The sequence below is a fragment of the Triturus cristatus genome, chromosome 6 (assembly GCF_964204655.1).
Source record: "Triturus cristatus chromosome 6, aTriCri1.1, whole genome shotgun sequence".
In the NCBI taxonomy this organism is placed as follows: Eukaryota; Metazoa; Chordata; class Amphibia; order Caudata; family Salamandridae; genus Triturus; species Triturus cristatus.
Genome location: NC_140589.1, coordinates 344,028,171 through 344,056,068, shown reverse-complemented (window position 1 = coordinate 344,056,068; position 27,898 = coordinate 344,028,171). Strand labels below are relative to the sequence as shown.

The 27,898-nt window shown below is 46.0% G+C and overlaps 1 protein-coding gene across 1 annotated transcript in view; it reads left to right on the top strand.

The window, feature by feature from the left end:
- CPSF3 (cleavage and polyadenylation specific factor 3) overlaps positions 1-27,898 on the top strand; it is a 307,899-nt gene that overhangs the window by 179,610 nt on the left and 100,391 nt on the right. Inside the window, exon 14 of the mRNA XM_085610727.1 lies at positions 6,991-7,085. Coding sequence (XP_085466853.1) covers positions 6,991-7,085 — 95 coding nt within the window. The remainder of the gene's footprint in view (positions 1-6,990; positions 7,086-27,898) is intronic.

Genomic DNA, 27,898 nt, shown 5'->3' with positions numbered 1-27,898 from the left:
TCGTGGAAGACTCTGGTCTTTCCCTTTACTCATACGCCAATGACACTCAGATTCTCTTTTCCCTTTTATCGGCCGCTGCTAACTCCCCATCTGCTCTTAAACTAGGACTTAGTCGAGTTGCAGAGTGGATGCAGGCGAATCTCCTGAAATTGAATGGAGATAAAACAGAGGTGCTCATCCTGGGCAAGCAAAAGCACCTCTGGGGGTCCTTCACATTGGCCGGCAGAAATGGGCCCATTGCCTCTTCCAGCGACTCAGGTTCGCAATCTTGGATTTGTTATGGACGAATCACTCTCCATGCGACACCAGGTGGCTAAGGTAGCGGCCACCTGCTTCTCCATTCTGGGGTGGCTGCGCAAAATCTTATGGATGCTCCCAGTAGGGTCAAGACGCCAGGTGGTCCAGGCTTTAGTCACCTCTCGCCTGGACTACAGTAATGTGCTCTACCTTGGCATTACCCAGGAGCTCCAGCGGAGACTTCAGCTGGTACAGAATTCAGCGGCTCGCCTCCTTTGTAAGGTCCCGTGGAGATCTTCAATCTCTCCTTTTCTTAGAGACCTTCACTGGCTCTGTATTACAAACCGGATTAAATTCAAGGCCCTTTGTTTTTTGCATAAAATCAAGCAAGGGTGGGCCCCAGGCTATCTTAAGGCCCTGGTTTCCATACTTTCCATCCCGCACCCTTAGATCTTCAGCTCAGGGCAACTTTGTGATTCCACGTTTCAAACTTTCGAGAATAGGCGGCTGCTCCTTTTCTTGCGTCCCCCCCAGACTGTGGAACTCTCTTCCGGTCACATTGAAACTTGAACCATCTCTACTGAAATTCCGCAAAGACCTCAAAACCTGGCTCTTCTCTCTTTAACAACTGCGATGGGTAATCATTGAATCTATTGGCGCCGGGAGACCCCTTGTGGGTAGCTGCGCGCCCTACAAATTCAACTACAAATACAAATACCAACCCAAAGTTCCTACCTAAAGTCATTTCCCCTTTTCACCTAAACCAATCTGTAGAACTACCAGTATTTTTCTCGCAACCTCAGACTGTTTCAGAAAGGGCTCTGCACACACTAGATGTCAAACGAGCCTTACTTTACTACATCGAAAGAACACAACCTTTCCGAAAGACCAAACAACTGTTTGTCTCTTTCTCTCCACCACAAAAGGGCAACCCCATCTCAAAATCAAGGCTAGCTTGGTGGATTGTAAAATGCATCCAGATTTGCTACCACAAAGCAAAACGAACGCTTTCCGTTCCCCCTAAAGCCCATTCTACACGATAGATAGGGGCTTGTATGGCATTTCAAGGGAACATCCCATTAGACGATATCTGCAAAGCAGCTACATGGTCAACACTGCACACTTTCACCAAACACTACTGTGTAGATGTGCAAACTAAGCAACAAGCTAGTGTGGGCCAGGCTGTACTCAAAACACTATTTCAAACCACTGCAACAGATACCGGTGGTCGCCGCTAAGGTTGGGAACTGCTATATAGTGTATGCGAAAGTGTGTAATCTGCAGCTCGTATGCCTCGAACGGAATATGCTACTTACCAGTATGCATCTGTTCTTGGCATGGAGAGCTGCAGATCTACACACGCCCACCCACCTCCCCGGCTACCTGTATCTGTTCCAGTTTATCTTATTTAGATACAACACACATGGGTTTCTTCACTGTTATTACTACGCTCCATCTTTCCCTGCTGGCGAAAAGCAATCTGAGGATGGAGCCGAAGCCCATGCGCAATACGATCCAAAGGAGGAGTCACCGACCTCGTGACTTCCAAAGTCTTTCCAAGAGGAAAAACAAACTGCAAACATCCGGCCCCAACACCAGATGACGATCTGTGCAAAAGTGTGTAGATCTGCAGCTCTACATGCCAAGAACAGATGCATACTGGTAAGTAGCATATTCCTTATGCAGCACAATATCCTTGGTTCTACAACATCAACCGTTGCATGGCTAAACACTTATAAGGTCCCGAAGGTGAGACCTATTGGCTATGCCAATTCTTGGTTTTTTCGGTATCCGCAATGAAATGACATTGTATTTGCAAGCCTGGTGAGAGCAGTCTCAGTACAATACATAAAAAATAGTAGTAACCGAAACGGTCATCAAGAAGGTTGTAAAATACCACTTATATACTTAACCTAGTGCATACTGGGACAACCCCTCAATATAGTTATGCGTCACTATCAGTACATTCATCAGGCATTTTCCCCCTCATTCCCCAAATATTTGTTGCAGAGTGCCCCCCCACCCCCCGGTACCTCAAGATTTGTTGCTATTTAACATCTGTTCAAGTACGTCAGTATGCATTTCCTCAGCCAATGGCCACTCTGAAACGTCTCGGAGCCTTAGGGTCGCCAAGCAAGTCTTCACTCTCCATTGGTAATGGCAACCCACCTGCTAGCTAATACCAGAGCCAACTGCAAGAAACAATATCACATCTTGTGCTTTTTGGGACGAACAACATTCCACAGCAGACAAAGCTGAGCGGTAAGTGTACACGCCAAGGCAGTCATCTGCTGCAACCTATCCACCATGACTAGCCAGAAAGCTTTTACCAATGAGCATTCCCATGATAAGTGTATAAAGTCAGCGATCCGCTGCTAAGTTAATAAGCTTGATACTGGCAAACATGCATATCTTCACACATAATATGATGACCAGAGAATTGCAATGTGAAAAAAATATTTACAGTGTCTGACATTTGTGGGCTTTGTGATGACATCAAGAGGAGTCATTACGACATCCCCAAAATATTAGTCAAGTGAACAAAATTATTTTCTGGTCCCATACCACTAGATAGGAAGAATGAGGAACTGCATTTCAATACTGCTGTATGTAACTTTAGTCATTGTTGAGTAGACCGGTATTCAGAAAAGTGGTTTCATTTCAGATGACTTTTTAAAACTGCTGACTACTTTGATACTGTGATACCCGTGGCAAACCCCAATCCTTTGTATGGAGGATTGATTAGTGAAATCCAAAATGTATTTGAGCTTTTAACTATAGTATCAGTCATGTCCCCTTGTGACAATTTGAGAGCATTATGCTGTGCTAACTTATGTCCATGGTGATTGTGACATTTCTGGGCAATAGAAAACATGAAATTAGTTCAGCTTTGGGAACATGATAGTGACTTATCTCTGGCTGATCAGGATGTTGTTTCAATTGGGGTTCCTAGGTGGGGAGTGAATGGGAGCTGGTTTTTTAATATAATTGAGGCCCTGACGCTGGAACTGCTTCTACATGTTGCTCAAGACTTTATTTATTTTTTATTTTATTTATGATATTTGTAAAGCGCAACACTCATCCCAAGGGATATCACGGCGCTGAGACCAGGTGAGAACAGCGGACGGCTAGAAAGGAATTTTTAGTGATGAAAGGGAAAAAGGTAAGTCTTAAGCTTTTTTCGAAACAGCAGATAGTTGGTTGTGTGTCTGAGATCGTTGGGAAGCTCGTTCCATCTCTTGGCCGCTAGATAAGAAAAAGAGCGGCCGCCAGTTCTCGCTTTATATATGCGTTTAGTCCTTGCCAATGCTGAGTGAGTGGAGCGTAGGTTCTTGGTGGGAACATAGAATTCCATTCTGTCCTGGAGCATGGTAGGACCCGTCCTATGCAGGGCTCTATGGGCGTGGCAGAGAAGCTTGAAGGCAGCCCTCTGACGCACAGGGAGCCAGTGAAGGGTCCTCAGGCATTTCGATGCCGAGTCTAGCTTGCCCTTATTGCAGATCAATTTGGCGGCTGCATTTTGGAGTACTTGTAGGCGAGAAAAAAGGTGTTCGTTCATCCCCACGAATAATGCATTCCCGTAGTCGAGACGGCTGACCAATAGGGCTTGGGTAACTGAACGTCTACAGTTCAACAGTATCCATGGGAATAGTCTCGCTAGGAGCTTCAAGATGGCGAAGCCCTTGCCACAGAGAGATTGTACATGGTCTTTCATGGATAGCTCATCATCCATAGTAATTCCCAGATTCCTGGCATGTTGTTTGGGGGTGGGAGCCTGACCCAAAGCTGGAGGCCACCATGAGGCATCCCAGATTCGTTTGGCTCCCCCAAATAGGAGGATCTCCGATTTCCCAGCATTTAGTTTCAGGCAGTGGGCGTTGAGCCATTTCAGCCAAACAACCTTGTAATTTGGTTTTGGTGATTGCAGGTTTTTCATTTAAGGCCACCACTAGCTGTGTGTCATCCGCATATGAGCACATGCCGATGCCCCATTTCCTTCCAATGTCGGCCAGAGAAGACATATAAACATTGAAAAGGGTAGGGCTCAGCGATGCGCCCTGGGGGACCCCGCAGTCAATGGAGGTGGTGTTAGACTGAAATTGTCCCATGTGTACAGTCTGGGAGCGAGCACTCAGAAAGGAGTGTAACCAGTTCAAGGCATTGGACTGTACTCCTGTAACGCCCTGAACGTCTCAGGATCGTTTAACAGACACTATAATGAGAACGCAACCACTTGTGAAGGTTTAGTTATTTTAATGAAGGCAAAAATAATACAAGGAATAAACAAAGGTTATAGTCACTGGAATCCTCCAGGCTAAGTACGTTACCAGCCCACTGCACGGATGGTCTTAACCGTCCTCTGCATATACGCCGATCCCGGCGTATGCCAACAGAGGGCAGAAATGAAATGGCCGACAATGCCAATCAGTAGGCTGTGAGGGGCACGAAGAGTGTTGGGGAGAATCGAGGAGTCAGGGAAACACCCAGCCGGGGTCTCTACCTGAAGGGAGCAGCCGCTCAACCTCTTCCTCAGACTAAACCGGGACGCGGAGTCACCTCCTGGTGATGCGTCACCGATACCCCAATCACAAGCAAAGAAGACTGAACCGAGAGCAGCCGCTCGATCGATCCTGGGGACTTCAGAGTCTGTAACGCGGCAAACACCTCCTGGTGTGCGTTACAGCTGGCAGTCCCTGTATCTCGGGTCGGGCTGGGAGTTACGACTCCAACCAGCAAAAGCGCCACTGCGCTTTGACTCAGCCGAGTCAAAAAGCGAAGCTCAATGGTTATCTGGTAGAGCTTCCGGGTCCTTCACAGGTGACGATGGGGCAAGACACGGCCCAGGGAGTAACGACTCAACCTACCTCCGTTCTTGCCTTACTGGAGCACCACTCCGAAACACTGCTCTTCACTAAGCAGGTACGTCGGTGTAAACACAATATCCGACAGCGTTGTACCTCCCGGTTCCTCCCTTTATAGGGTGTGTTTTCCTTGAGTTATGTAACAGCTCTCCTGTTTACCTAAGGGCGTGTTTTCCTTGAGTTATGTAACAGCTCTCCTGTTTACACAAGGGCGTGTTTTCCTTGAGTCATGTAACAGCTCTCCTGTTTACATAACCTCTCAACCGCTAAGCATCCTGGGAGATGTAGTCCGTTTTTGCTGGTTACCGTTTTCCTCCCCTCGCATGACAGGAATTCTTGACAACTCCTTTATGTTGAAGTATATTCAACAAACATTGATGGGAGACCGTATCAAATGCCGCTGACAGGTCGAGCAGTATTAGTGCCACCGATCCTCCTTGGTCAGTGTGGGACCTAATACTGTCCGAGACTGCCAGCAGCGTGGCCTCAGTGCTGTTATTGGCTCTGAAGCCTGTCTGGGTGGGGTCCAAAAGGGAGTTGGTTTCCAGATATTTGGTCAGTTGGACATTGACCAATTTCTCCAGGACTTTGGAGAGATATGGAAGTTGAGAAATAGGTCTGTAATTCTCCGGATTGGCGATATCGGAGCCTGCCTTCTTCAGAAGAGGAATGACGGCTGCGTGTTTCCAGGCATTGGGGAATATGGCAGTTTTTAGAGATTTATTAAAAATGTGAGTTACTAAAGGGCAGAGTGTAGGTGCAATCTTGGAAAATACAAAGTGGGGACAGGGGTCCAAAGAGGAGCCTGATTTAACTGATTGCATTGCTGTTAGGACATCAGCTGCTAATAGGGGTTCAAAGTCCATTAGACAAGGGATGTCTGAGGTAAGTAGATCTGGTTTAATGGATTTTTTAGCATTTGTATCATCAGTTTGGGGAGAGAAATCAGAGTAGATTTTCTTGATTTTTTCTGAAAAAAAGTTGCTGATGCGGTTACAGGCCTCAGTCGAGGGTTTAAGTGTTTGGGAGATAGTGGCCGGTTTACTCAGTTCTTTCACTATTTTGTATAGCTCTTTCGTGGAGTTACTATTCTCCTCTATACGCTGAGTGAGGTAGTCTTTCTTAGCCTGCTTGATGGCTAGGGTGTACTTTTTACGATTGTGGATGTAATTAAGTTTGAGTTTGGGTTTAGCTATTTTATCCTCGGATTGCCTCCATAGATGTTCGAGCTTTTGGCATTCTCTTTTTAGATTTTTGAGGTAGAATGTGATCTTGGCTAAAGAGCATTGTCCAACGTTCTTGACAGTTGGGCACATACACTTTTACTTCAACACAAACTACACTGCACCATTTTGGCTCCAATTTTCATGTCCTCATCTACCCTTTGTTAGTGAGTGGGAGTATTCAGTAATGTATGTTCGTGGTATGGACAAATTTAGGAAATTCTATGTGACTTTTGTCCTCTTTTTAGGTTCTAGGACATTTTGTCTAACATATCAGGAATGGCTCTTCTTAGACTAAACCATGAGGGTTGTCATTCCAGGAGCTGCTGATCACTATATTACTACAACTGTATTAAGGAGATATTCAGGCATTTTCCAGTAACAGTATACTTTTCGTTCTCTTTGATTATTTTTTCTTCCTTAAATGACTGACTAATTAGACTAGGAATTCAGGTTGAGGTTTTTGAAGCATACCTTAAAGTTCCAGGTAGTAAGATATGCTCTAGCAGGAAGGTTAGATATTGCAGTTTTTTTGTTTGTCTTAATTTTGTTGTAATATTGCACCAATGTGTACTAATATTGGGTTTTATGCTCCACTCAAGTCTGTATTGGTATATTTTCTTTATATATTTTGATTTAAATCCTATTTACTTTTTGTTTCTTAATAGGTGAGGTAGAGGAAGTTGAGCACCAGGAAAGAACAACATTGAGGATTTTCAAGGCAGTAACTTTGGTATACGAGCCTGGCATGATTGTTCTGGAGGTAAGTGAGAGAGAGCGTGTGAGAGTGAGATAGATATATATATATATGTTCGAGGCATATGAGCTGCAGATTGTACACTTAGCATAGATCGCCATCTGGTGTTGGGCCCGGATGTTTGCAGTTTGTTTTTGTTCTTTGGACAGTCTTTGGAAGTCACGAGTTCGGTGACTCCTCCTTCGGTCCGTACTGCGCATGGGCTTCGGCTCCATCCTCAGATTGTTTTTTTCCACCATCGGGCTCGGATGTGATACTTCGTGCTCCGGCTTCGAACTTCTACGGTTCCAGCCTCGACGGAAAATCCTCGTTCTTAGAGTTTCTTCATCATATCTTCATCTCTCGAAGCGGCACTTTTCTCCATTCCGTACATCGGCACCGGCCTTCGGGCCCTCCTCGACTCCGGTCCCGGCCGATGGAAAGGACTCCGTTCAAAAAGTGCCCAAAAGGTGGGTCTAAATTTCCCCACACCGACCTCCATCAGGTGTGTAACCTTTGCCTCTCTCCAGAACACGAGGCCAGAGACTGCCCCGCCTGCAAGTCTTTTCGATCTAAAAAGACCATCCGGGATCGAAGAGCTCGACGCACCATGGCGCACTCCTCGACCGCGGCTCCACCGGACATCTTCGGAGAAGACGCCGAAGCTTCGGGGCAACTACACACCCAGCAGGAGGACGACGTCGTCAGCGCTTCCGAGGCCGACGACTCCGACGTGGAGGACATCACACCGGCGCAGCGGGTCGTGAGTACTGTACCCCCTCCCACCACCGCGCCCAAAACCAAAGAGACTCAGGTTACACCCTCGCCTGCAGGCCTGGGCAAAACCAAGCACATAGCTTCGATCACCTCACCTTCGGGCCCGGTGTCGAAGCCTCAGAAGTCTCACGGCAGCTCGGGCTCGAGCCAGCCGACGCCTGGTGCCGAAAAACACCATTTGGCACCGAAGAAAGTGATACCCAGCTCGACTCCGAAGCCATCGGTGCCGAAGCCTGGACTCTCGGTGCCGACCAAACACAAACACAAATCTGTCGGCACCGACGCTCCGGCGCCGGAAACTCCTTCGACGCCGAAAAAACCAGAGGCTCCAAAAAAGCATGGCGCACAGAAACCATCGAAGCCCTCGGCTCCGAAACCATCGGCGCCAGCGGACGATTCGGCGCCACTGGCTCTGTTTACACCAGACCCTTTGCAAAAGACTCTATCTAAAGATCCAAAGACTGGGCTATTGACGTTAATTATCAAGAAAAGACGCCTTGAAACTCCGGCTCCTCCTCCGCCACCCAAACGGAAGGACTCTGCTACTTCTCCCCTCAGAGTGCCCTCCCCACTACCTCCTCCACCCCCTCCCCCTCCCAGGTCTCCGCCACCTTTACCTCATCACTCCCCGACCCCATCCCCAGATCCGGATGACGGGGATCCGGATTATGACCCCGCGGACGCCCCAATGGACCCCACTCCACCGGGGACCCCAGACCCATGGGAAGACTACCACAACCCTGACATACCTGATATGCCTCAGGACGACCTATACCCATCCAGGCCGTCTCCTCCAGAGGACTCCTTAGGGTTTCATCACTTAGTGCAGAGAGCAGCACACTACCATGGGGTGGACATGCACAGCGAACCAGTGGAAGACGACTTCCTACTGGACACATTTGACATTCAGGACAAATCCACGTCTATTTTGCCCATGCTTAAAGGGGTCACCAAGCATGCTGCAGAGGTGTTCAGAGACCCTGTCAGGGCCAGGGTACTGAACCCTAGAATAGAAAAAAAGTACAAGGCGGCACCCACAGACCCTGCATACATTAAGGGCCCTGCTCCCTTAGATTCCCTAGTTGTCTCCACAGCTAGAAAGCGGGCTAACTCCCAGTCCTCAGGAGCAGCCCCACCGCCAGACAAGGAATCGAAACTTTTAGACGCGTCTGGCAAACGCACCGCCTCCCAAGCTGCAAACATGTGGCGCATTGCGAATACACAGGCGCTACTTGCGCGCTATGACAGAGCACACTACGACGAACTTGAGGCTCTTATGCAGCACCTCCCTGAAAAACACAAGCGCAAGGCTCATGACCTGATACAGGAGGGTAAACTAATCACAAACACCTCCATTAAGTGTGCCCTCGATGCAGCCGACACTGCTTCTAGAGCCATAAATACCAGTGTCCTGCTTCGTCGTCATGCCTGGCTCAGGATCTCAGGGTTCAAGCCTGAAGTCCAGGCGTCCATACTAAATCACCCTTTTGACCAACAAACTCTCTTTGGGCCAAAGGTGGACGAAGCGTTGGAAAAGATGAAAAAGGACACAGACACAGCAAGGTCTATGGGGGCACTCCAAACACAGGCCCCTAAACGCTCCTTTCGACGCTCATCCTTTCGTGGCACAGGTAGAGGCTTCTCCACCGATAGCGCCTCTACCTCCTACAAGTCCCCTCCTCAAAATACCTTTTCAAGTGGCAACCAAAGGGGTGGTTACAGAGGCAACAACAATAAGGGCAGGGGCAAAACTAACACCACCCGTCCTGCCACCCCGCCCACACAATGACTTCCCTCCGCTCCCCCCAGACCATCCCACTCCGGTCGGGGGCAGACTACAAAACTTTATCCACGCATGGGAATCCATAACATCGGACAAATGGGTGACCCAAATTATTCGGTCAGGGTACTGTCTCGAGTTAACATCTACCCCACCAAGGCACCGTCCAATGTCTCAAGAACATTCCACACTACTCAAACAGGAGGTGCTCTCCCTCCTCCAAAAACATGCTATAGAGCAGGTCCCCGTCAATCAGCAAAATCTAGGGGTCTACTCTCTGTATTTCCTAATACCAAAGAAAGACGGGACCCTGAGGCCCATTCTGGACCTCCGGCCTCTAAATGCATACATACATTCAGACCATTTCCACATGGTCACCCTACAACAAGTCCTCCCGCTCCTCTGTCAGGGAGACTTTCTCACTACCTTGGATCTGAAAGACGCATACTTTCACATTCCAATACACCCTTCTCACAGGAAGTACCTCAGGTTCGTGGTGGACGGTCAGCATTACCAATTCACGGTTCTCCCTTTCGGGGTCACCACCGCACCACGAGTGTTTACCAAATGCCTCGCGGTAGTAGCAGCACACCTCAGGCGTCAACATGTTCACGTCTTCCCTTACTTAGACGACTGGCTGATAAAAGCCGCGTCCTACCACCAATGTGTGCAACATACAAACAGCACCATCCAGCTGCTCCACCAACTAGGCTTCACGGTGAACTACCAAAAGTCCCACCTTCTACCATCTCACACAAAGCAATATCTCGGGGCCACTATAGACACCTCCAAAGGTATTGCCTATCCAAACTCAGCCAGGATCGCAAGCATACAAGCCTTGCGCAAAACATTCCTTCCTCAACACTCTCTTCCAGCAAGAGTGTTTATGAAGCTCATAGGAATGATGGCGTCTTGCATTTTCATAGTGCCCCATGCAAGACTCCACATGCGTCCACTTCAAGAGTGCCTAGCACGACAGTGGAACCAGGCCCAGGGACAGCTAACGGATCTGGTGTTGGTGGACGGCCACACCCATCACTCTCTGCAGTGGTGGAACACCACAAACCTTTCCAAAGGGCGGCCGTTCCTGGACCCGGTTCCTCAGGTGATTCTAACAGCGGACGCATCGCTCTCCGGCTGGGGAGAGCACCTCCTACACCTCACAATGCAAGGTCTATGGACGCCACAGCAAAAATCGCTCCACATCAACCATCTGGAGCTCTTGGCGATCTTTCTAGCCCTAAAATCTTTCCCAAAACAGATTTCGGGCAAAGCAGTCCTCATTCGCACAGACAACATGACTGCAATGTATTATATCCAAAAACAGGGGGGGACACACTCTCCCCAGCTCTCCCGCTTAGCCCAGAGCATATGGAGATGGGCAATTCCCCAAAACATCTTTCTCCTGGCACAGCACGTTCCAGGCGTACAAAACACCATGGCAGATCTGCTCAGCAGACAAACGCAACAACTACACGAATGGGAACTGCATCCACAAGTTCTTCACCCATTCTTCCAACAGTGGGGGCATCCTCAGATAGACCTCTTCGCCACCCACGAAAACAAAAAATGCCCAAGCTTCGCCGCCAGATACCCACACCCATTGTCCAAGGGCAATGCGATATGGATGAACTGGTCAGGCAGATTTGCATACGCCTTTCCACCTCTCCCACTAATTCCATTAGTGGTAAGGAAGCTACAACAGCACTCCCTCACACTCATTCTAGTAGCTCCAACGTGGGCCAGACAGCCGTGGTACACCACACTACTACAACTATCAGTGGTACCACATCAAAAACTGCACCTGTCCCCATGCCTCCTAACCCAGAACCATGGAGAAATCAGGCACCCGGACCCAGCTCAGCTCAACCTTGCGATCTGGCTCCTGAAATCTTATAATTTGGATACCTTAACCTTCCCCCTGATTGCATGAACATCATCATGGAAGCCAGACGTCCTACCACTAGAGCATGCTATGCCGCAAAGTGGAAAAGATTTGTAATTTACTGCCGTAACAATACAATCAACCCTTTAGATGCATCCATACAGCACATTATATGCTATCTGCTCCATCTTCACAGGTGTAACCTGGCATATTCATCCATACGCCTACACCTAGCAGCGATCGCTGCTTATCTACAAAACAGACAGCATTTATCACTGTTCAGAGTGCCCGCTATTAAAGCCTTTATGGAAGGCCTTAAACGAGTAATTCCTCCCAGGGCACCACCTTCCCCTGTATGGAATCTAAATGTAGTTCTTACACGGCTAATGGGTCCACCCTTCGAACCAATGCATAAATGTGAGCTACAGTTTCTCACCTGGAAAACAGCTTTTCTCGTAGCTATCACTTCCCTTAGAAGGGTTGGTGAAATACAAGCGTTCACTATACAGGAACCCTTCCTACAAATACATCACAGCAAGGTCATACTTCGTACAAATCCGAAGTTTCTGCCCAAGGTCATTTCCCCCTTCCATCTCAATCAATCGGTGGAATTACCTGTCTTCTTCTCGCAACCTCAATCTGTTGCAGAAAGGGCTTTACACACACTTGATGTTAAGAGGGCTTTGCTGTACTACATACAGAGAACGCAACCTTTCAGGAAGACTAAACAATTGTTCGTCTCCTTCTCTCCACCACATAAAGGCAACCCCATCTCTAAATCAGGGATAGCTAGGTGGATTGTAAAGTGCATACAAATTTGCTATCAGAAGGCAAAAAGAACATTATCTGTTCCACCTAAAGCCCACTCTACTAGAAAGTTAGGGGCTTCTATGGCTTTTCTAGGGAACATACCCTTAGATGACATCTGCAAAGCAGCCACATGGTCAACACCGCACACCTTCACAAAACATTACTGTGTAGATGTGCATTCCAAGCAGCAAGCTAGTGTGGGCCAGGCTGTACTAAAGACACTTTTTCAAACCACTGCAACGGATACCGGTGGTCGCCGCTAAGGTTGGGTACTGCTATATAATCTATGCTAAGTGTACAATCTGCAGCTCATATGCCTCGAACGGAATATGCTACTTACCAGTATGCATCTGTTCTTGGCATGTAGAGCTGCAGAGTTGTACACGCCCACCCGCCTCCCCGGCTACCTGTATCCGTTCCAGTCCATCTTATTTAGATACAACACACATGGGTTTCTCACTGTTATTACTACGCTCCATCATTTCCCTGTTGGCGAAAAACAATCTGAGGATGGAGCCGAAGCCCATGCGCAGTACGGACCGAAGGAGGAGTCACCGAACTCGTGACTTCCAAAGAACAAAAACAAACTGCAAACATCCGGGCCCAACACCAGATGGCGATCTATGCTAAGTGTACAACTCTGCAGATCTACATGCCAAGGACAGATGCATACTGGTAAGTAGCATATTCCATATCTAATGTAGGGTTGTCACCTTGATGCATACTTCTCTTGCAATGTGGGTATTATCATTGATGTGCAAAAATAACACAAGGCAGTGAAAACAGTTCTATTCCCCATGACTTTAGTTATTAATTTGTAGGAAATATTGGGTTGCTTGTCTGTAGTTTGGTTTAAGGCACAGGGTTTTTCACCTCCAAGTCACTCATTTTGAGTTCTTGTTCCAGCTAAGCCACTTGTGTGTTATTGAAGACACCATCTTGTACTCCTCCAATTAGTATACGAAAGTAAAATAATTTTTTTTTAGGTTTTAAGAGCAACATTCTTTTTCTCTTTCAGTCATGTAGCTTCATTGGTCTTTTCGGGCTATTAGCTTTATGGAAAATGTAGACTCTATTGAGCAAGCAAGGACATCCACCTCCACCAGTTCACAGCTGGCTCCAAGTGTTAGCTAAAAGTGTCATATAGCCATAAATAAATAATAACTTATTCTCCTGATTGGCTGAATGCCTTGCCATCATCCAGGCATGTCAGTCCAAGGTCTGTCTCAAGCTGAATACCACCAAGAAGAAATATGTGCTCATTGACATTCATAAGTCCAGTTCCCTGAACTTTCCACATTGGCACCAATCTCAGCTTGAGGATGCACATCTCATATTTAAAGACTGCCTGGCACCTGCTGTCTTTGGTTCACCAGAAGCAGACTTTGATTTCAGTGCTGGTAATTCCGTCTTAGTGGAGGCAACACTCTTCTAGTCGCTGTCTCCAAAACTCGCACACACCACAAAAGAGCATTTTTCACAGCAGACATTCTCAAAAGGGCTTTCCCAATAATGCCAGAAACTGTTGGCACCCTCTGCTTTTGGGGCTTTCTGGTCCAGCAGAAAGATCAGTCAGTACACTTTATACAAGCACCATTTTTTTTTTTTTTAAGTGATTCTAAATTCGAAGACGTTTATTGTAGAACCAGGCGCCTCTAAAAAAGCAGTTGGAGCAGTATAATTACAAGAGCATGATGGATCAGAACACCCTGGCTTCCCTGTCCGACTCAACCTAATTACTCAGTGCTTGAAAAAGGTTGACCTGTACTGAATGGAAATATTTTTTATTGGCACTAGAGAGCAGTAGGAAGCTGCCTCTCTATATAATCTTCCAAAATATGAGGTGCACTGTGCAGAGTCCAGGTATACCGTATCAGTGTACAGGGGCTTGCTTTAACAATCCAAAGGTGCTCTATTTGTGGCAGAGTAGTCGTTTAGCCTTTTGCTTGCTAGAGGGAAGTGTTAGGCATTTGTTGCACAAACAGAGTCAATAAATGAGACAAACACTTAAAGAAATCCAACACCAAATTTGAAAAATAACAGATTTTTGGATTCATTTAGACACCAAGATCTACGTGACTAGGTAAGTACTCTACAAGTTAGCGGTTTTTAGAAGCACAGAAAATACAGCTGCCAGATTTGAGGCATGAGACTCGAATGTGATTGTTCTACTATGAGGGAAACCTTTTCGGAAGCTGGCTCTGTATATGGTATACCACTAGGTGGTATATACCATGCACACAGTCCAGCGATTTCCCCTAGAAGTGTACAGGGCTCTATGTAAGCCCAAAGTGCTCCATTAGAGTTGGTGTGAGTGAGCAGCCTTAGGCCTAACACAGGGGTGTAAGACATTTATTGCACATACATAGACCAAAAAGGTACAACTACACAAAAAGGAGATCCATGCCAATTTTAGAAATATAAGCCTTGTTTAAGTTTTATGACCAAGATCTTCGCAATAAGGTAAGTACATTTTTCGAGAAAAATACTTCAGTCTTTTAAAAGTCGAAACTTAGTGCAATTTTCATTGAATTATTTTCAAACAGTTCAAAGTTCTCCTATTAAGGAAAACAACAATGCGGGTTTACGGGTAAGTACCCAACTTACAGTTCCGGGCTTAAGGTCAGCAGCGAGCAAGGTTCAGGTAAGCACAAAGTCTGCATCACCAGCAGCACAAGGGAGGCCGGGTGCCGAGGTCAAATTTGGAGGTAAGCCCAATGCGTTTCAGTGGAGACTGAGGGTGCTCGGAGCCACACTGCCTGCAGGTAGGTAAATCAATTGCAGGGGCCAAGCTTTGGGGGAGTTAGAGCAAGCACACGGGGAGGCCACAAACAAGCACCAAACATATACCACCAGCGGCACAGTGTGCATGGGTGTCCTTTGAAGTTGGATTCTTCTTACTACCGCAGCCGGTCGCAGGATCGCTGGGGAACCTTTTCTGGATCAAGGGGAATAAGTGTGTGAAACATATAAAGGGGGCAGAGTGGAAATACTCTGACCCTGTAGAGGTGCTTAGGGGGTCCCATAAGGACCCCCTGGGGCCCCCTTTAAAAAAAAAAAAAAAACGGCGAAATGCGCGCACGGTGCGCGAATCCTATTGCGTTTGGTGCATGGATCCTCTCGTGTTGGGTGCGTGGACCCAAGGAAAAAAAAATTGAAAAAAGACCAGAAATCATTGGTTGTATGACACCTTTCTACACTGAAAGGTAGGGTGTATATTTCTGTTTTTTTAAGGCATGATTCTTATTGTTTACCAAAAACTGATTGTAAGGAACATTATATATGATAAGCTGATATGTTGAAAAGTCAAGCACACTTGCTGTCATGTTTTGCAACATTGTGTGCTGAACTTGTGACCTGTGTGCTCAGTGCAGTGTTCCATGACCTGTTTCTATGGTAACTGGCAGAAGGCAGATTGGGGATAGAGTTGAAATGTATTTCATTTGGAAAGGGTTGAAATGTTTAACCAATAGAAATGTGTGTTTGCTTTTGAATTTGTGTGAAGGATTGTGATTTGATGTTTACATGTATATGTGTGGAAAATGAAAGGGAAACTTTTCCATTCTTTGTTTTTGCTGAGAGGTGCACCGTGCAGAGATTCTGTAAAAGAAAATCTGGTGTGACTGATATACTTTTTAATCTACAAAACAACTTGAAAGGTGAGTTATTTATTTGTGATGGGATGTATGTATACTATTTTGATTTTAATCAGACTAATGTATTTCTCCTGCTAAAGTGTAGGGAGTACTTTTTATTTCCTCTACAATCTTATTGACCGTGTGTGTGCATGTAGAAACCATTCTGTGATAAGCATTTGTGTTTTTCATGTGTTTGCAGACTGATAACTGTGCTGTTTTTATATTTTGGTAGAATTAGAAACCGGTCATTGTTTATGAATTTGTGAAATGAGTTATGTTTCTATATTAAAATGTAGTACTCCTTCTAGATGAAGAAATGTGTTTTGGTTTCGTGCAAGGCATAGTCTTGTTTGTCTAGAATCACAGAGTGAGAATGTGTGCATTTGGGAACCACTGTGAGAGAAGCATTTGGTAACATCGTGTATTTGCTGACAGATAACTTTTTTAAAACCTTTCTTGTTGTCATGTTTTAGCAGCATTAGAAGCCAGTCTTTGCTTATGCATTGATAAAATGATTCATGCTTTGACACTAATGTGCTGTACTTTAATATGTAGATTGTGTGTAGTCTCCTTACCCCTTGCAAAGTAGTGAATGAGTTTTGGTAAGCTGCTAGGGATAGTGTTGCTTGTCTAGAATCACACTGAGTTAGGGTGCATTTGGGGACCACTGTGAGAAGCATTTGGTAACATCATGTATTTTCTGACAGATAACTTTTTTAAAACCGGTCATGTTGTCAAGTTTTAGTAGCATTAGAAGCCAGTCTTTGCTTATGCATTGATTAAATGAGTTAGGCTTTAACACAAAAGTGAAGTCCTGAAATATGTAGATTGTGTGCTGTTCCCTTACCACTTCCACAGTAGTGAATGATTTTTGGTAAACTTCTACGTATAGTGGTTGTTGTCTAGAATCACACTGAGTCTGTGTGGATTTGGGAACCACTGTGAGAGAAGCATTTGGTAACATCGTGTATTTTCTGACAGATAACTTTTTTAAAACCTGTCTTTTTGTCAAGTTTTAGTAGCATTAGAAGCCAGTTTTTGCTTATGCTTTGATTAAATGAGTTAGGCTTTAACACAAAAGTGAAGTCCTGAAATATGTAGATTGTGTGCAGTACCCTTACCTCTTCTAGACTAGTGAATGAGTTTTGGTAAACTGCTAGGGATAGTGTTGCTTGTCAAAAATCACACTGTGAGCCTGTGTACATTTGGGTAAGGATTGTGATAGAAGCATTTGGTAACATGGTGTATTTGCTGACCGATGACTGTTTTAAAATCGGTCATGTCAAGTTTTAGTAGCTTTAGAAGCTATTCTTTGCTTATGCATTGATAAAATGAGTCAGGGTTTGACACTAAAGTGCAGTACCATGTACTATTCTCTTCACTGTGCCAGAACTGAAAATTTAAAAGTTATACCCAGGCACTGTCGTAGCAGTAGTCTGATGATTTAGTCAGTTTCCAAGTACTCATGTTGTGAACCATACATTACCACATAGACTGCTTCAAATGTCTATGCAGTATGCATGCAGTCTTCTAACATACTATACACTGGTCTTTCACTTCTTCAATTCCATAGTCAGTATCCATACAGTCCAGCAAACATCCTGTCACTCCCTTTGCACTCCTCTAGTGACCCATTCAGTACCAAGTACTAATCCATTCACTGTGTCAAAAGCCAACCACTTATAAATTCACCCAGGCTCTTTGCTGTACTCTAATCATTCCGTCAGTTCCCAAGTACTCATGCAGTGAGCCAGGCCTTAGCACATAGACTGCTTCAAATGCCTATTCACTATGCATGCAGGCCTCTAACCACCTACACAGTTGTCTTTCACACCTTCAATTCCCCAGTCAGTATTCATACACTTTTAGCAAACACCCTGTCACTCACCCAGTGTGTCTCCTTATAGTACTGTAATCATTCAGTCAGTTAGCATGTAGTCTTTAATTAGTGAGGTAGGCTTTAGGGCATGAATTGCTTCAAAGTAGTATGCACTATGCATGTAGTGTTTTAACGATCGTCACACTTGTGGTTCAGGGCTATAGTTTCTTAGTCAGTTTTTATATAAAATGTGTTTGTACAGTAATGGAATAGTATAAATTTGAAAGTTATTAATATACATTTATTTGTGATTCTTTTTTACAGATACAGAACAGGAGTGTTTCTCATCCATTTGCACTCTTCTCGTGCAAGATTGTTTGGATGAAGGGTCCTTCGGTGTTTCATCATAATTGCTGTGCCGTACAAGTATTTCTTGTTAGGATCCCCTTGCAACAGAACTCTTTTGCAAATCTTGCACGTGACCAAGGTGGCATTGATCTTTGTTTGCCCCTCAGGAAAAGTAAAAAATGTCCACACCACTGAAGGAAAACGTTGTGGGCATGGTGCGTCCTCCAAAAATTCATCCTTCGATTGGGTGAATATTTTAAAGCGACAACATTTCCAGTTTTTGTAAGTTAAACTTATAAAATCTTGTTAGCTGTAAGCATTTTATACATCTGTGATTTGTATCTTGTGGTATTTTGTTGAGAATAGCATGTTGTTTTTTAACAATCTTTTTGATTGTTTTTTTTTTTTGCCTGCTGTTAAGTGATGAGTACGATTTGAAATCACTATTTTTAGTGAAATTTAATATATTCTGAGAACAGCAAAAAAGGCAAACAAATTACTTTGTGGAATTTATGCTGTGTTGTAAAAAATGTATTCTGACATGTTATAATTTTTTTTTCCTTTTCTTTCACAGATTCAAATTTAAAAATAAGCAATTTATATGAATTTAGATTGCAAATAAAATCTGAAATAAATGTATACCATTTTTTTATTGCTGTTACTGTGAAGGTAAGTTTAACTAAGTCTCAATATGCAGAATGAGGAGGTCTGCAAGAAGCTACAAAGTTGAAACACGTTTCTAAAAACACTCTGTTTATACCTATGTAGTTTTGAAATCTGACCATAATCCGATATCATGTGACCTGCAAAAAAAGAGATTTGAGGGGTTCATAATATTTCCCATTGTAGCTATTGAAGGACCGCAATTATTTCAATCATTCTTCTTTGAACATCTTTGCAGACAAAACGCTGTGCTTACCTTCTATCATTCGCAAGGAATTTTTAAACTGGAAATATGTAACTTTTTGAAACATAGTTATTGCGCAAGACACACTTTCATATTTACCAAGAGAGGAAAAGGCACTCTATGCACTTTTTATACTCCATATAAATACAACCTCATTATGCACACCAGTTTGCGTTGAAAGGGTGTTCTATGAGTGTTGTTGTGCATGATTGCACTGAATACTCCTAGAACAAGACACATGTCTAGATTTGTCAGAAATCATAAATCTCGATTTGTGTGTGAATGCTGCACCATTCTAAAATTGGTGTAGGAAAGCACAACAAGGAGAATTGTTTTCATTTCTCCACATTTTTATATCTTCAATGCATGCTACAATGCTCAGCATACATTGAAGGAGAAAAATGCCTTTACTGATTGTTTTTGTGCAGGGAGGTGTGTCTTCCTTTACAAAAACAAACAGCTCATGACACAGATATCCTTGCACTATGGTGCAAGGGTGCCTGTGTCACCACATGGCTGCAGTTTAAGCAGTCGTGCAGAGAGAAGCATAGATTTGCAACATATTTATGTACATATGTTGCATCCCTGTGCTTCGGAAGTACTACAGCACACTGTAGTTAAAGAGGTTACTGTGTGATGCTGCAGCACTTGCTCATAGTTCTGCACTTATACATTCACCATACGCTACTAATGCATTCATTCACTCAATTACGTACTACACATACATTCATCTAAACTTTCACACACTAACAAAGAAATTTAGCTCTTTTTTTAAACCAGGAATGTTTGTTCTTACAAGAACTTTTTTCTTTTTCTTCTTTTATATTTTTTGGGGGGTTTTCTGAACAATTTTTAAATTTTTCTGGTTTTTCTGCAAAAACAAAACAGGAGGAACCAAACAATGAACTTCAGGGAACAATTAAAAAAAAAATAGCAAATGTGACTTTCTTGCCGGCGGCAGATCAGATCGATCGACTGCTCACCGTAACACAAAGTCACATTGCACTTAGTGCAGAGCACTTTTAAATATTGAAATTGAGGACGGATGTCCAAGTTTTTGGCTGATGGATGCACTCTTGAAGTGCTCGGCTGCGATGAGGTGGAAGGCGCAGGAGTGTTTCTCATCCGTTTGCACTCTTCTTGTGCAAGATTGTTCGGATGAAGGGTCCTTAGGTGCTTCATCATACTCGCCGTGCCGCACGAGTATTTCTTGTTAGGATCCCCTCGCGACAGCACTCTTTTGCAAATCTTGCACGTGACCAAGGTGGCATTGGTCTTTGTTTGCCCCTCGGGAAAAGTAAAAAATGTCCACACCACTGAAGAAAAACGTGGTGTGCGTGGTGTCTCCTCCAAAAATTCATCCTCAGATGTATGAGGAAATGCAGGTGATGCCTGCTGCCCTGAAGACATTTTGGGTAGAAAAAAGTTAGAGCTAAGTGTAAACTTAGTGTAAAAAAATCTTCTTCTCTGCAAAGAGATGCTCCTCCAAAGAAGGTAAAAGAAGAATGAATGAAATGGGTGGGGTCTTTCAATAGTTAGAAGAGGAAGTGTAATGAACCAATCACATCTCTTTTTTTGCTGGTCACATGGGATCCGCGCACCCTGCGCATACGCAGCACGCACCCAGCGAGCATCCGCGAAATTGAATTAAAAAGAAATATAGGATTAGATGTACAAATATATTACTTTTAAGACTAGTTCAGAGTTTGTCTTCAATTAATATTCACATGAAATACATATATATGTTTTTTTAAATGTTAAATATTTTGCGGGATCCGCGCACCTACCGCGTCATAGATGCAGATGACGCATCGCGGAAGCGCGTAAACGTCCCGTTACGTACATCAAACGTGTTGCGTATAGGCTGGGAGTTGCGTAACGGTCACATTGCGATTCCGCACAAAACACGTACCCAACGCATACCATGCGCGGATGCTATCGCGTAGGGATCGAGAACGGTGCGCATAGGGTGCGCGGATCCAAAAACATGGGAAAAAAATATATAAAATAAAGTTTTGAACATATAGTTAAAAAATATTTTGAAAAATATAAAAAAATGTTTGAAAAACCCATTAAATTCAAATAATATTTTTTAATTTTTAAAAGAATTAATTGAAAAAATAAGTTTTAAAAATGGTGATAAAGTATTTTAAAAAAAACATAATTATTGAAATTGACACACTGAATTTGAAAAATATAGAAATCCAATCAAAATCATTAAACATGATATCTTTAGAGATAAGTTATAGATAGGAATTAGCATTTAAAAAACCTTTGAAATTCACTGAAAAAAACCATAGGTTTCATGGGCGTTATAGTTAGCTGGACATTTCCCTCGTACAAAACCCTAGAAATTCCCCTGTTATAGTTAGCTGAACTAACTATAACTCGCGCCCCCGCAATGCACTGCTGATGACGTCACATATTACATCACTCATGACATGGTCAGTGACATCACTGATGACATCGCTGATTACATCATCCATGTGATAAATTAGTGCATCTTCTCACACCCTAATATAACCTTTGATACACCGACTCAAAATTTCAGACGGCCATTTTGAAAACCATAGATACTCCAATACCAATAACTACATACCCACTCATTGACTCTTAGGTCTACATACACCTCCACTCACTCACCTGTACAGTCACTCATACTTACAGTCACTCCGTACAAGACTATCATATGCATTTATACACCTATATGTTATGTTATGTTATGTTACGACTATTTATTGTGCGCACAGATACTCCAGCCAAGGAGCGTCCTGGCGCAGAGACAAGGTAGCACGTAACACAACCACAGGCTAAAAACAGATACTAAAAGACAGCTAAAACAAGAAGGTTTTTATAGCCCTCCGAAAGGTCAGAAGGTCCTCCAGCACGCGGATTTCAACAGGCAAGGAGTTCCATGCTGACGCAGCCATTACCCTAAACGAGCGGCCTCCCATGCGGCTAAGCCTAAATCTGGGAACCACCGCGAGGGCCAGACCCTGAGAGCGAAGGCTACGGGCAGGGACATAGAAAGACAGACAACTCGACAGGATTTCCGGGCCTGTACCACGCAAGATTTTAAAAGCAAGGCACAATACCTTGAAGAGGATGCGCTTCCTAACCGGAAGCCAGTGTAGGGAGCGAAGGACACCTGTAACTGAGCAGAATCTGGGCAAGCCAACGATCGCCCTCGCCGCAGCATTCTGAACCCGTTGTAAGCGGGTTAGTTCAGCCTGGTTAGCCCCGGCCAGGAGAGAGCTGGCGTAATCCAGGCGGGAGATGATGGTAGCCTGGATCACCAGCTGCCTGGTCGGGGCGTCAAAGAACTTGAGAACAGGTCTCAAGCCCCTCAGGAGACCAAAACAACAGGCCGCGGTTCTTTTAGTATGGCCTACAAAGGAGAGGCCCGCATCCAGCCATACCCCCAGATTTTTCACTTCCGATACCGGGATCGGAGTAGGTCCCAACTCTGAGGGCCACCAGTGGTCACCCCACAGCTCCACTCCCTTCCCGACGACCATCACCTCTGTTTTAGTGGCGTTTAGCTGAAGGCAGTTGCCTGTCAGCCAACTAGCCACCGCCTTCAGTCCGGACTGAAACCTGGGGGCCTCAATCTCCGCATCCCCACTGAGAGTAACCGCCAGCTGAGTGTCGTCAGCATATGAGACCAAAGTAAGGCCCCACTGCCTAGCGACATCCGCCAGCGGTCTCACGTAAAGATTAAACAACGTGGGACTCAGCGAGGACCCTTGCGGAACCCCCATGGCCAGTGGTTGGTAGTTGGACTTGAAGGGAGGGATGGCAACACAGAAGGAGCGGTCATCTAAAAAGGAGCGGAACCATTGCAACACCTGACCGCCAATGCCAGTCTCCTCGAGCCGACGCAGGAGGATGCTGTGGTCTACCGTATCAAAGGCGGCGCTAAGATCTAACAAAATAAGCGCCGCCGTTTGACCAGCATCCAACCTTGCCCGGAGATGTTCCACCATCACAAGTAACGCAGTTTCCGTACTGTGCCCAGCACGGAATCCGTTTTGTGTGGGGTCGAGGGCATTGGTCCGAGTCAGATGTTCAGACAGGGCCAGGTTGACGTGGGCCTCCGTGATCTTGGCTGGCCAGGGTAACAACGAGATGGGGCGATAGCTCTCAGGCTTGGAAGGGTCCAGGGTGGGCTTTTTAATGATCGGGGACACCACAGCTTGTTTCCACTTAGAAGGAACAGTTCCCGTTTCCAAGGAGAGGTTGACAAGGGAGCATACGGCTGTACGCCCCATAAAAGCTTGATCTCGGAAGAGAGCAGGCCTTACTGGATCGGATGGGGACCCAGATTTGACTTGCAACGCAAGTTTGCCAAAACCATCCAAGGTAAGGGGGGGGAAAACAAGCAGTGTAGTCTGATGATGGACCCCATTTATACTTTCCTCAGTGAACCCTATGCTAGGGAATGTCCTATATATAGCTTGGACCTTCCCCAAGAAGTAAGATGCAAGGGATTCACAATGGGAAAGGGAGCTCACGGTCGTAGAGGTAGTCCGCTTCACTGTAAGATCTTTTACGGCCTTAAAAATAGCTTTTGACGGATTCGGACTGTTCCGGAATTCAATGGCATAAAAAGCCGCACGGGCTCGGCAGATAGCTCGATGGTAGAGCTTAACGGACTTGGCGTATGCAGCTTTTAGATCAGCCCCATAGGTTTTCCTCCAAGCCCTCTCTGCTCGTCTACAGGCACCCTTTAGGGCCCGGAGAGTGCCATCGTACCAGGGACTCGACTCTCTGGAATTGATTTTAGTTGAGACGATGGGTATCAGAGAGTCCAAGGCCCTAGTTATCCATGAACAGAAGAGGTCATACCCCCTTTCCACATCCGTCAAAGGGCCCAGCGGCTCCTCTAATAGAAGACGATGAAAGTCCTCTAGCCGAAGCTTTTTCCAAGCCCTCTTCTGAACCCTTCTAGCCGAGGAGATGGAGGGAGTGGCCGAGACCGGGCAGAGGATGGACACCAAAAAGTGGTCTGTCCATTCCACCGGAGAGACAGAGGTAATTTGAATCCCCAACAGATTGGTAAACAGGGGATCCAAAATATGCCCCCCCAGATGGGTAGGCTGGGAAACCATCTGGGGAAGTTGAAAGGCCTCCAGGTCAGAAGAGATGGAACGCACTGTCAGGCCAGAGAGGGTGTCGAAATGTAGGTTTAGGTCACCCATGATAGAGAAGTTGGCACAGTCGGCGACCAAAGGGCCAACAGTGTCAGGGAAAGCATTTCTAAACGCCACATCACTGCCGGGTGGGCGATAGACGACCATCCCGGACAGGGTAAACTCAGGGCTGACAGAGACCTTGAACATGGCACTTTCACACCCGGAGATGTTTAGGGCACCCCAGACGCAAGGGTAGATAGATTTTACCACTAACGCGATACCTCCACCCCTAGACAGCCTATTCAGAGTGTACATAGAATAACCGGGTGGGCAGGCTAGATTAGTAATAGCGGTATCAGCGTCCTGTAGCCATGTTTCCGTCATGGCAAATACGTCTGGAGCTTCCTCCTTAATGAGGTCATAGATGTGCTGATAGTGTTTCAGCGCAGACCTGACGTTTAAATTCAAAATCTTCAGAGTAGTGCGAGTGTCTGTAATACGGCGGGTCTCCGAGGAAATAGACCTTGGGAGAGGATGCGGAGAATCGAGAGCCCACCCATTACAAGGGCAATGATATGGGCCACGCAATGGGTGTACCGGTGGAAGGGTGCAACAGCGGCTTACCTGGCCGATGGCAAACAGGCAATCCCGCGAGTACGTCAGCATGGTGGACCCAGAATGGAATGATGGTCCTTACACAGAGTACCGCGACGTCCAGCGCGTCCTTAGCGCGGACGGGCGCAGACGGGCAGGACTCTGGCACGACTCCGGCCACGCGAGGACACGCCCGCTGCGCGATCCCGCTGCGCTAGGGGAGGAGCTTTAAGTAGGTGTTCCCAGGCTGCTCCTGCGCACTGAAGCGCTGGAGGGTAGAGACACCTCTATCCACACACCCCACTCCAAAATGGCTGCCAAAACGAACACCCACCCCACTCCAAAATGGCTGCCAAAACGAACACCCACCCCAGAGCCATATAGACACTCAGACACCGCCAATCATCCATTGAGGTACTGACACACCTAGTCAGTTGTGCAAATACTTAAACACAGTCCAATTTACTCACCTATACAGTTAAACACACTCAAGTTCACTTACTCATAAAAATACTAACAAATTCTGACACTCTTATACAATTACTAATACAAGCACACACTCCTCCATACAGCCACTCCCGCAATCATACACTCAGATATAGATAGTTATATACTCTTACACACATATACACTGCGTTTCACATATGTAGTTACGGACACATGTACAACTGAGATATACATTCAATCACTAACACACTCATACATACACTCACCCAACCATACAGTCCATCACAGTTGCACTCTTAAAACCATGCACCATAGAATCACCCACTCACACATCTATGCACAGTCACACACACCCTACCCACACAAACACTCAGGCACCCATACAGATACTCAGACAACCAATCAATAACCCATATAGACACTCATATAGCTATTCACAAAACCATGCAGCCACTTATACACCAACACACAGACACATACAGACATTCACACAGTTTAGTCACTAGTCTGCAGTAAGATACATTTAATGACTCACTTATAGAGTCAGTTACGCACCTAGAAAATCACCCATTCACACACTTATACACCCACTCATTCTTCCATAGGCCTTTCACTATAAATATATAAAACATACATCATTTGAGATGTCATCAGTGATGTCACTGACCATGTCATGAGTGATTTAATATGTCACTACATCAGCAGTGCATTGCGGGGGCGCAAGTTATAGTTAGCTGAACTAACTATAACCGGGGAATTTCTAGGGTTTTGTACGAGAGAAATGTCCAGCTAGCTATAACACCCCTGAAACCTATGTTTTTTTCAGTGAATATATATATATTTTCGAGGCATATGAGCTGCAGATTACACACTGTGCATAGATCGCCATCTGGTGTTGGTCCCGGATGTTTGCAGTTTGTTTTCCTCCTGGAAAGTCTTTGGAAGTCACGAGGTATGTGACTCCTCCTTTGGATCATATTGCGCCTGGGCTTCGGCTCCATCCTCAGATTGTTTTTTTCTGCCATCGGGCTCGGATGTGTTCTTCGCGCTCTGGTTCTGAACCGTTTCAGTTCTTCTGATCGGTGCGCAATCCTTTCCCTTTCCGCAGTATTGTTTAGATCGCGATCTCCACACTCGACGCGACTCATTATTCGAAGTTTTCGATTCCGGTCGTTGACGAAGGCCTTCGGGCCTACCTGGCCTCCTGTCCTGGCTGATGGAAAGGACGCCATTCAAAAAATTTCCTCCATGTGGGTCAAAGTTTCCCCACACCGATCTACATGAGGTGTGCAACCTCTGCCTCTCCCCAGAACACGAGGCAAGAGACTGTCCGGCTTGCAAATCCTTCAGTTCGAAGAAGACTATTCAGGACCGACAAGCGAGGAGAACAATGGCTCACTCGTCAACTTCGATCCCCGACGACCTCTTCGGAGAAGGCGTTTGTTCAGGAAGAGCAGCACACCGAAGAGGGCGTCGTCAGCACCTCCAAAGCTGACGACTCCGATGTCGAGGACATCACTCCGGCACAGAGGGGCGTGAGTACTAACATCGACCCCCCCCCCACCCCCTCACCCTCGACGACATCGAAAAAGGCTTTGGTCACGCCTTCGCCCTCGGGCCTAGGCACTACCAAAGACACTGCTTCCCATACCTCGCCTTCAGGCCCGGTTAGGAAGCCCATCGAGCCTTCTGGCGGCTCGGGCTGGAGTCACCCTGCTGTCGGTGCCGAGAAACACTCCTCGGCACCAGCACCAAAAAAGAAGACTGCCTCCTCCGCGCCGAGCTCCACACCGAAGCACTCTGGCCCAAAGACTGGCACTAGCTTCTCGGTACCGACACCATCCCCGGAGCCGAGCAAAAAACCAAAGGCCCTCGAAGCCCACACCTCGAAGCCGAAAGTCATCTCGGAACCGAGGAAACAAACAGACATTTAGAAGCCCCACGGTTCAAAACAACGAACCGATGCAGAGCCGAAGCCTAAGAAACTTACGGCTCCGACACCTTCGGCACCGAAGGATCGGCCCCCCACAGATGAACTATTTCGGCCAGTTCCACTACAAAAAACACTCATGAAGGATCCTAAAACTGGACATTTGATGCTCGGCATCAAAGAGACCGCCGGACAAGCCTGCCCCAGTTCCACCTCCAAAGAGAAGAGACTTTGCTACCTCCCCTTTGAGACTGCCTTCACCCCCTCCTCCACCTCCTCCTCCTCCCCCACCCCCACCTCATCATTCTCCCACACCCTCTCCTGAGGAGGATGATGACTAAGTCTACAACGACACAGAGGACAGGCCGGATAACCAGCCCACAGGGGACCCCACTCCTACAGGCTCCCCAGACCCATGGGACGACTACAAAATCCCAGACGTCCCTAACGTCCCTGAGGATGACCTTTACCCTTCAAGACAGTCCCCCCCCCCCCGAAGACACAATGGGGTTTAACCAACTGCTCCATAGGGCTGCACACTACCACGGAGTTGATCTCCATACAGACCCCGTGGAGGAGGACTTCCTCCTAGATACTTTTGACACTACACAGAGGGCCTCTTCCATTCTGCCCATGCTTAAAGGGGTTATCGAGCACGCACCGGAGGTCTTTGAAGACCCGGTCAGGGCCAGGGTCATCAACCCTCGCATTGAGAAAAAATATAAGGCCGCCCCTGCAGACCCCACCTACATCAGAGGCCCTGCACCACT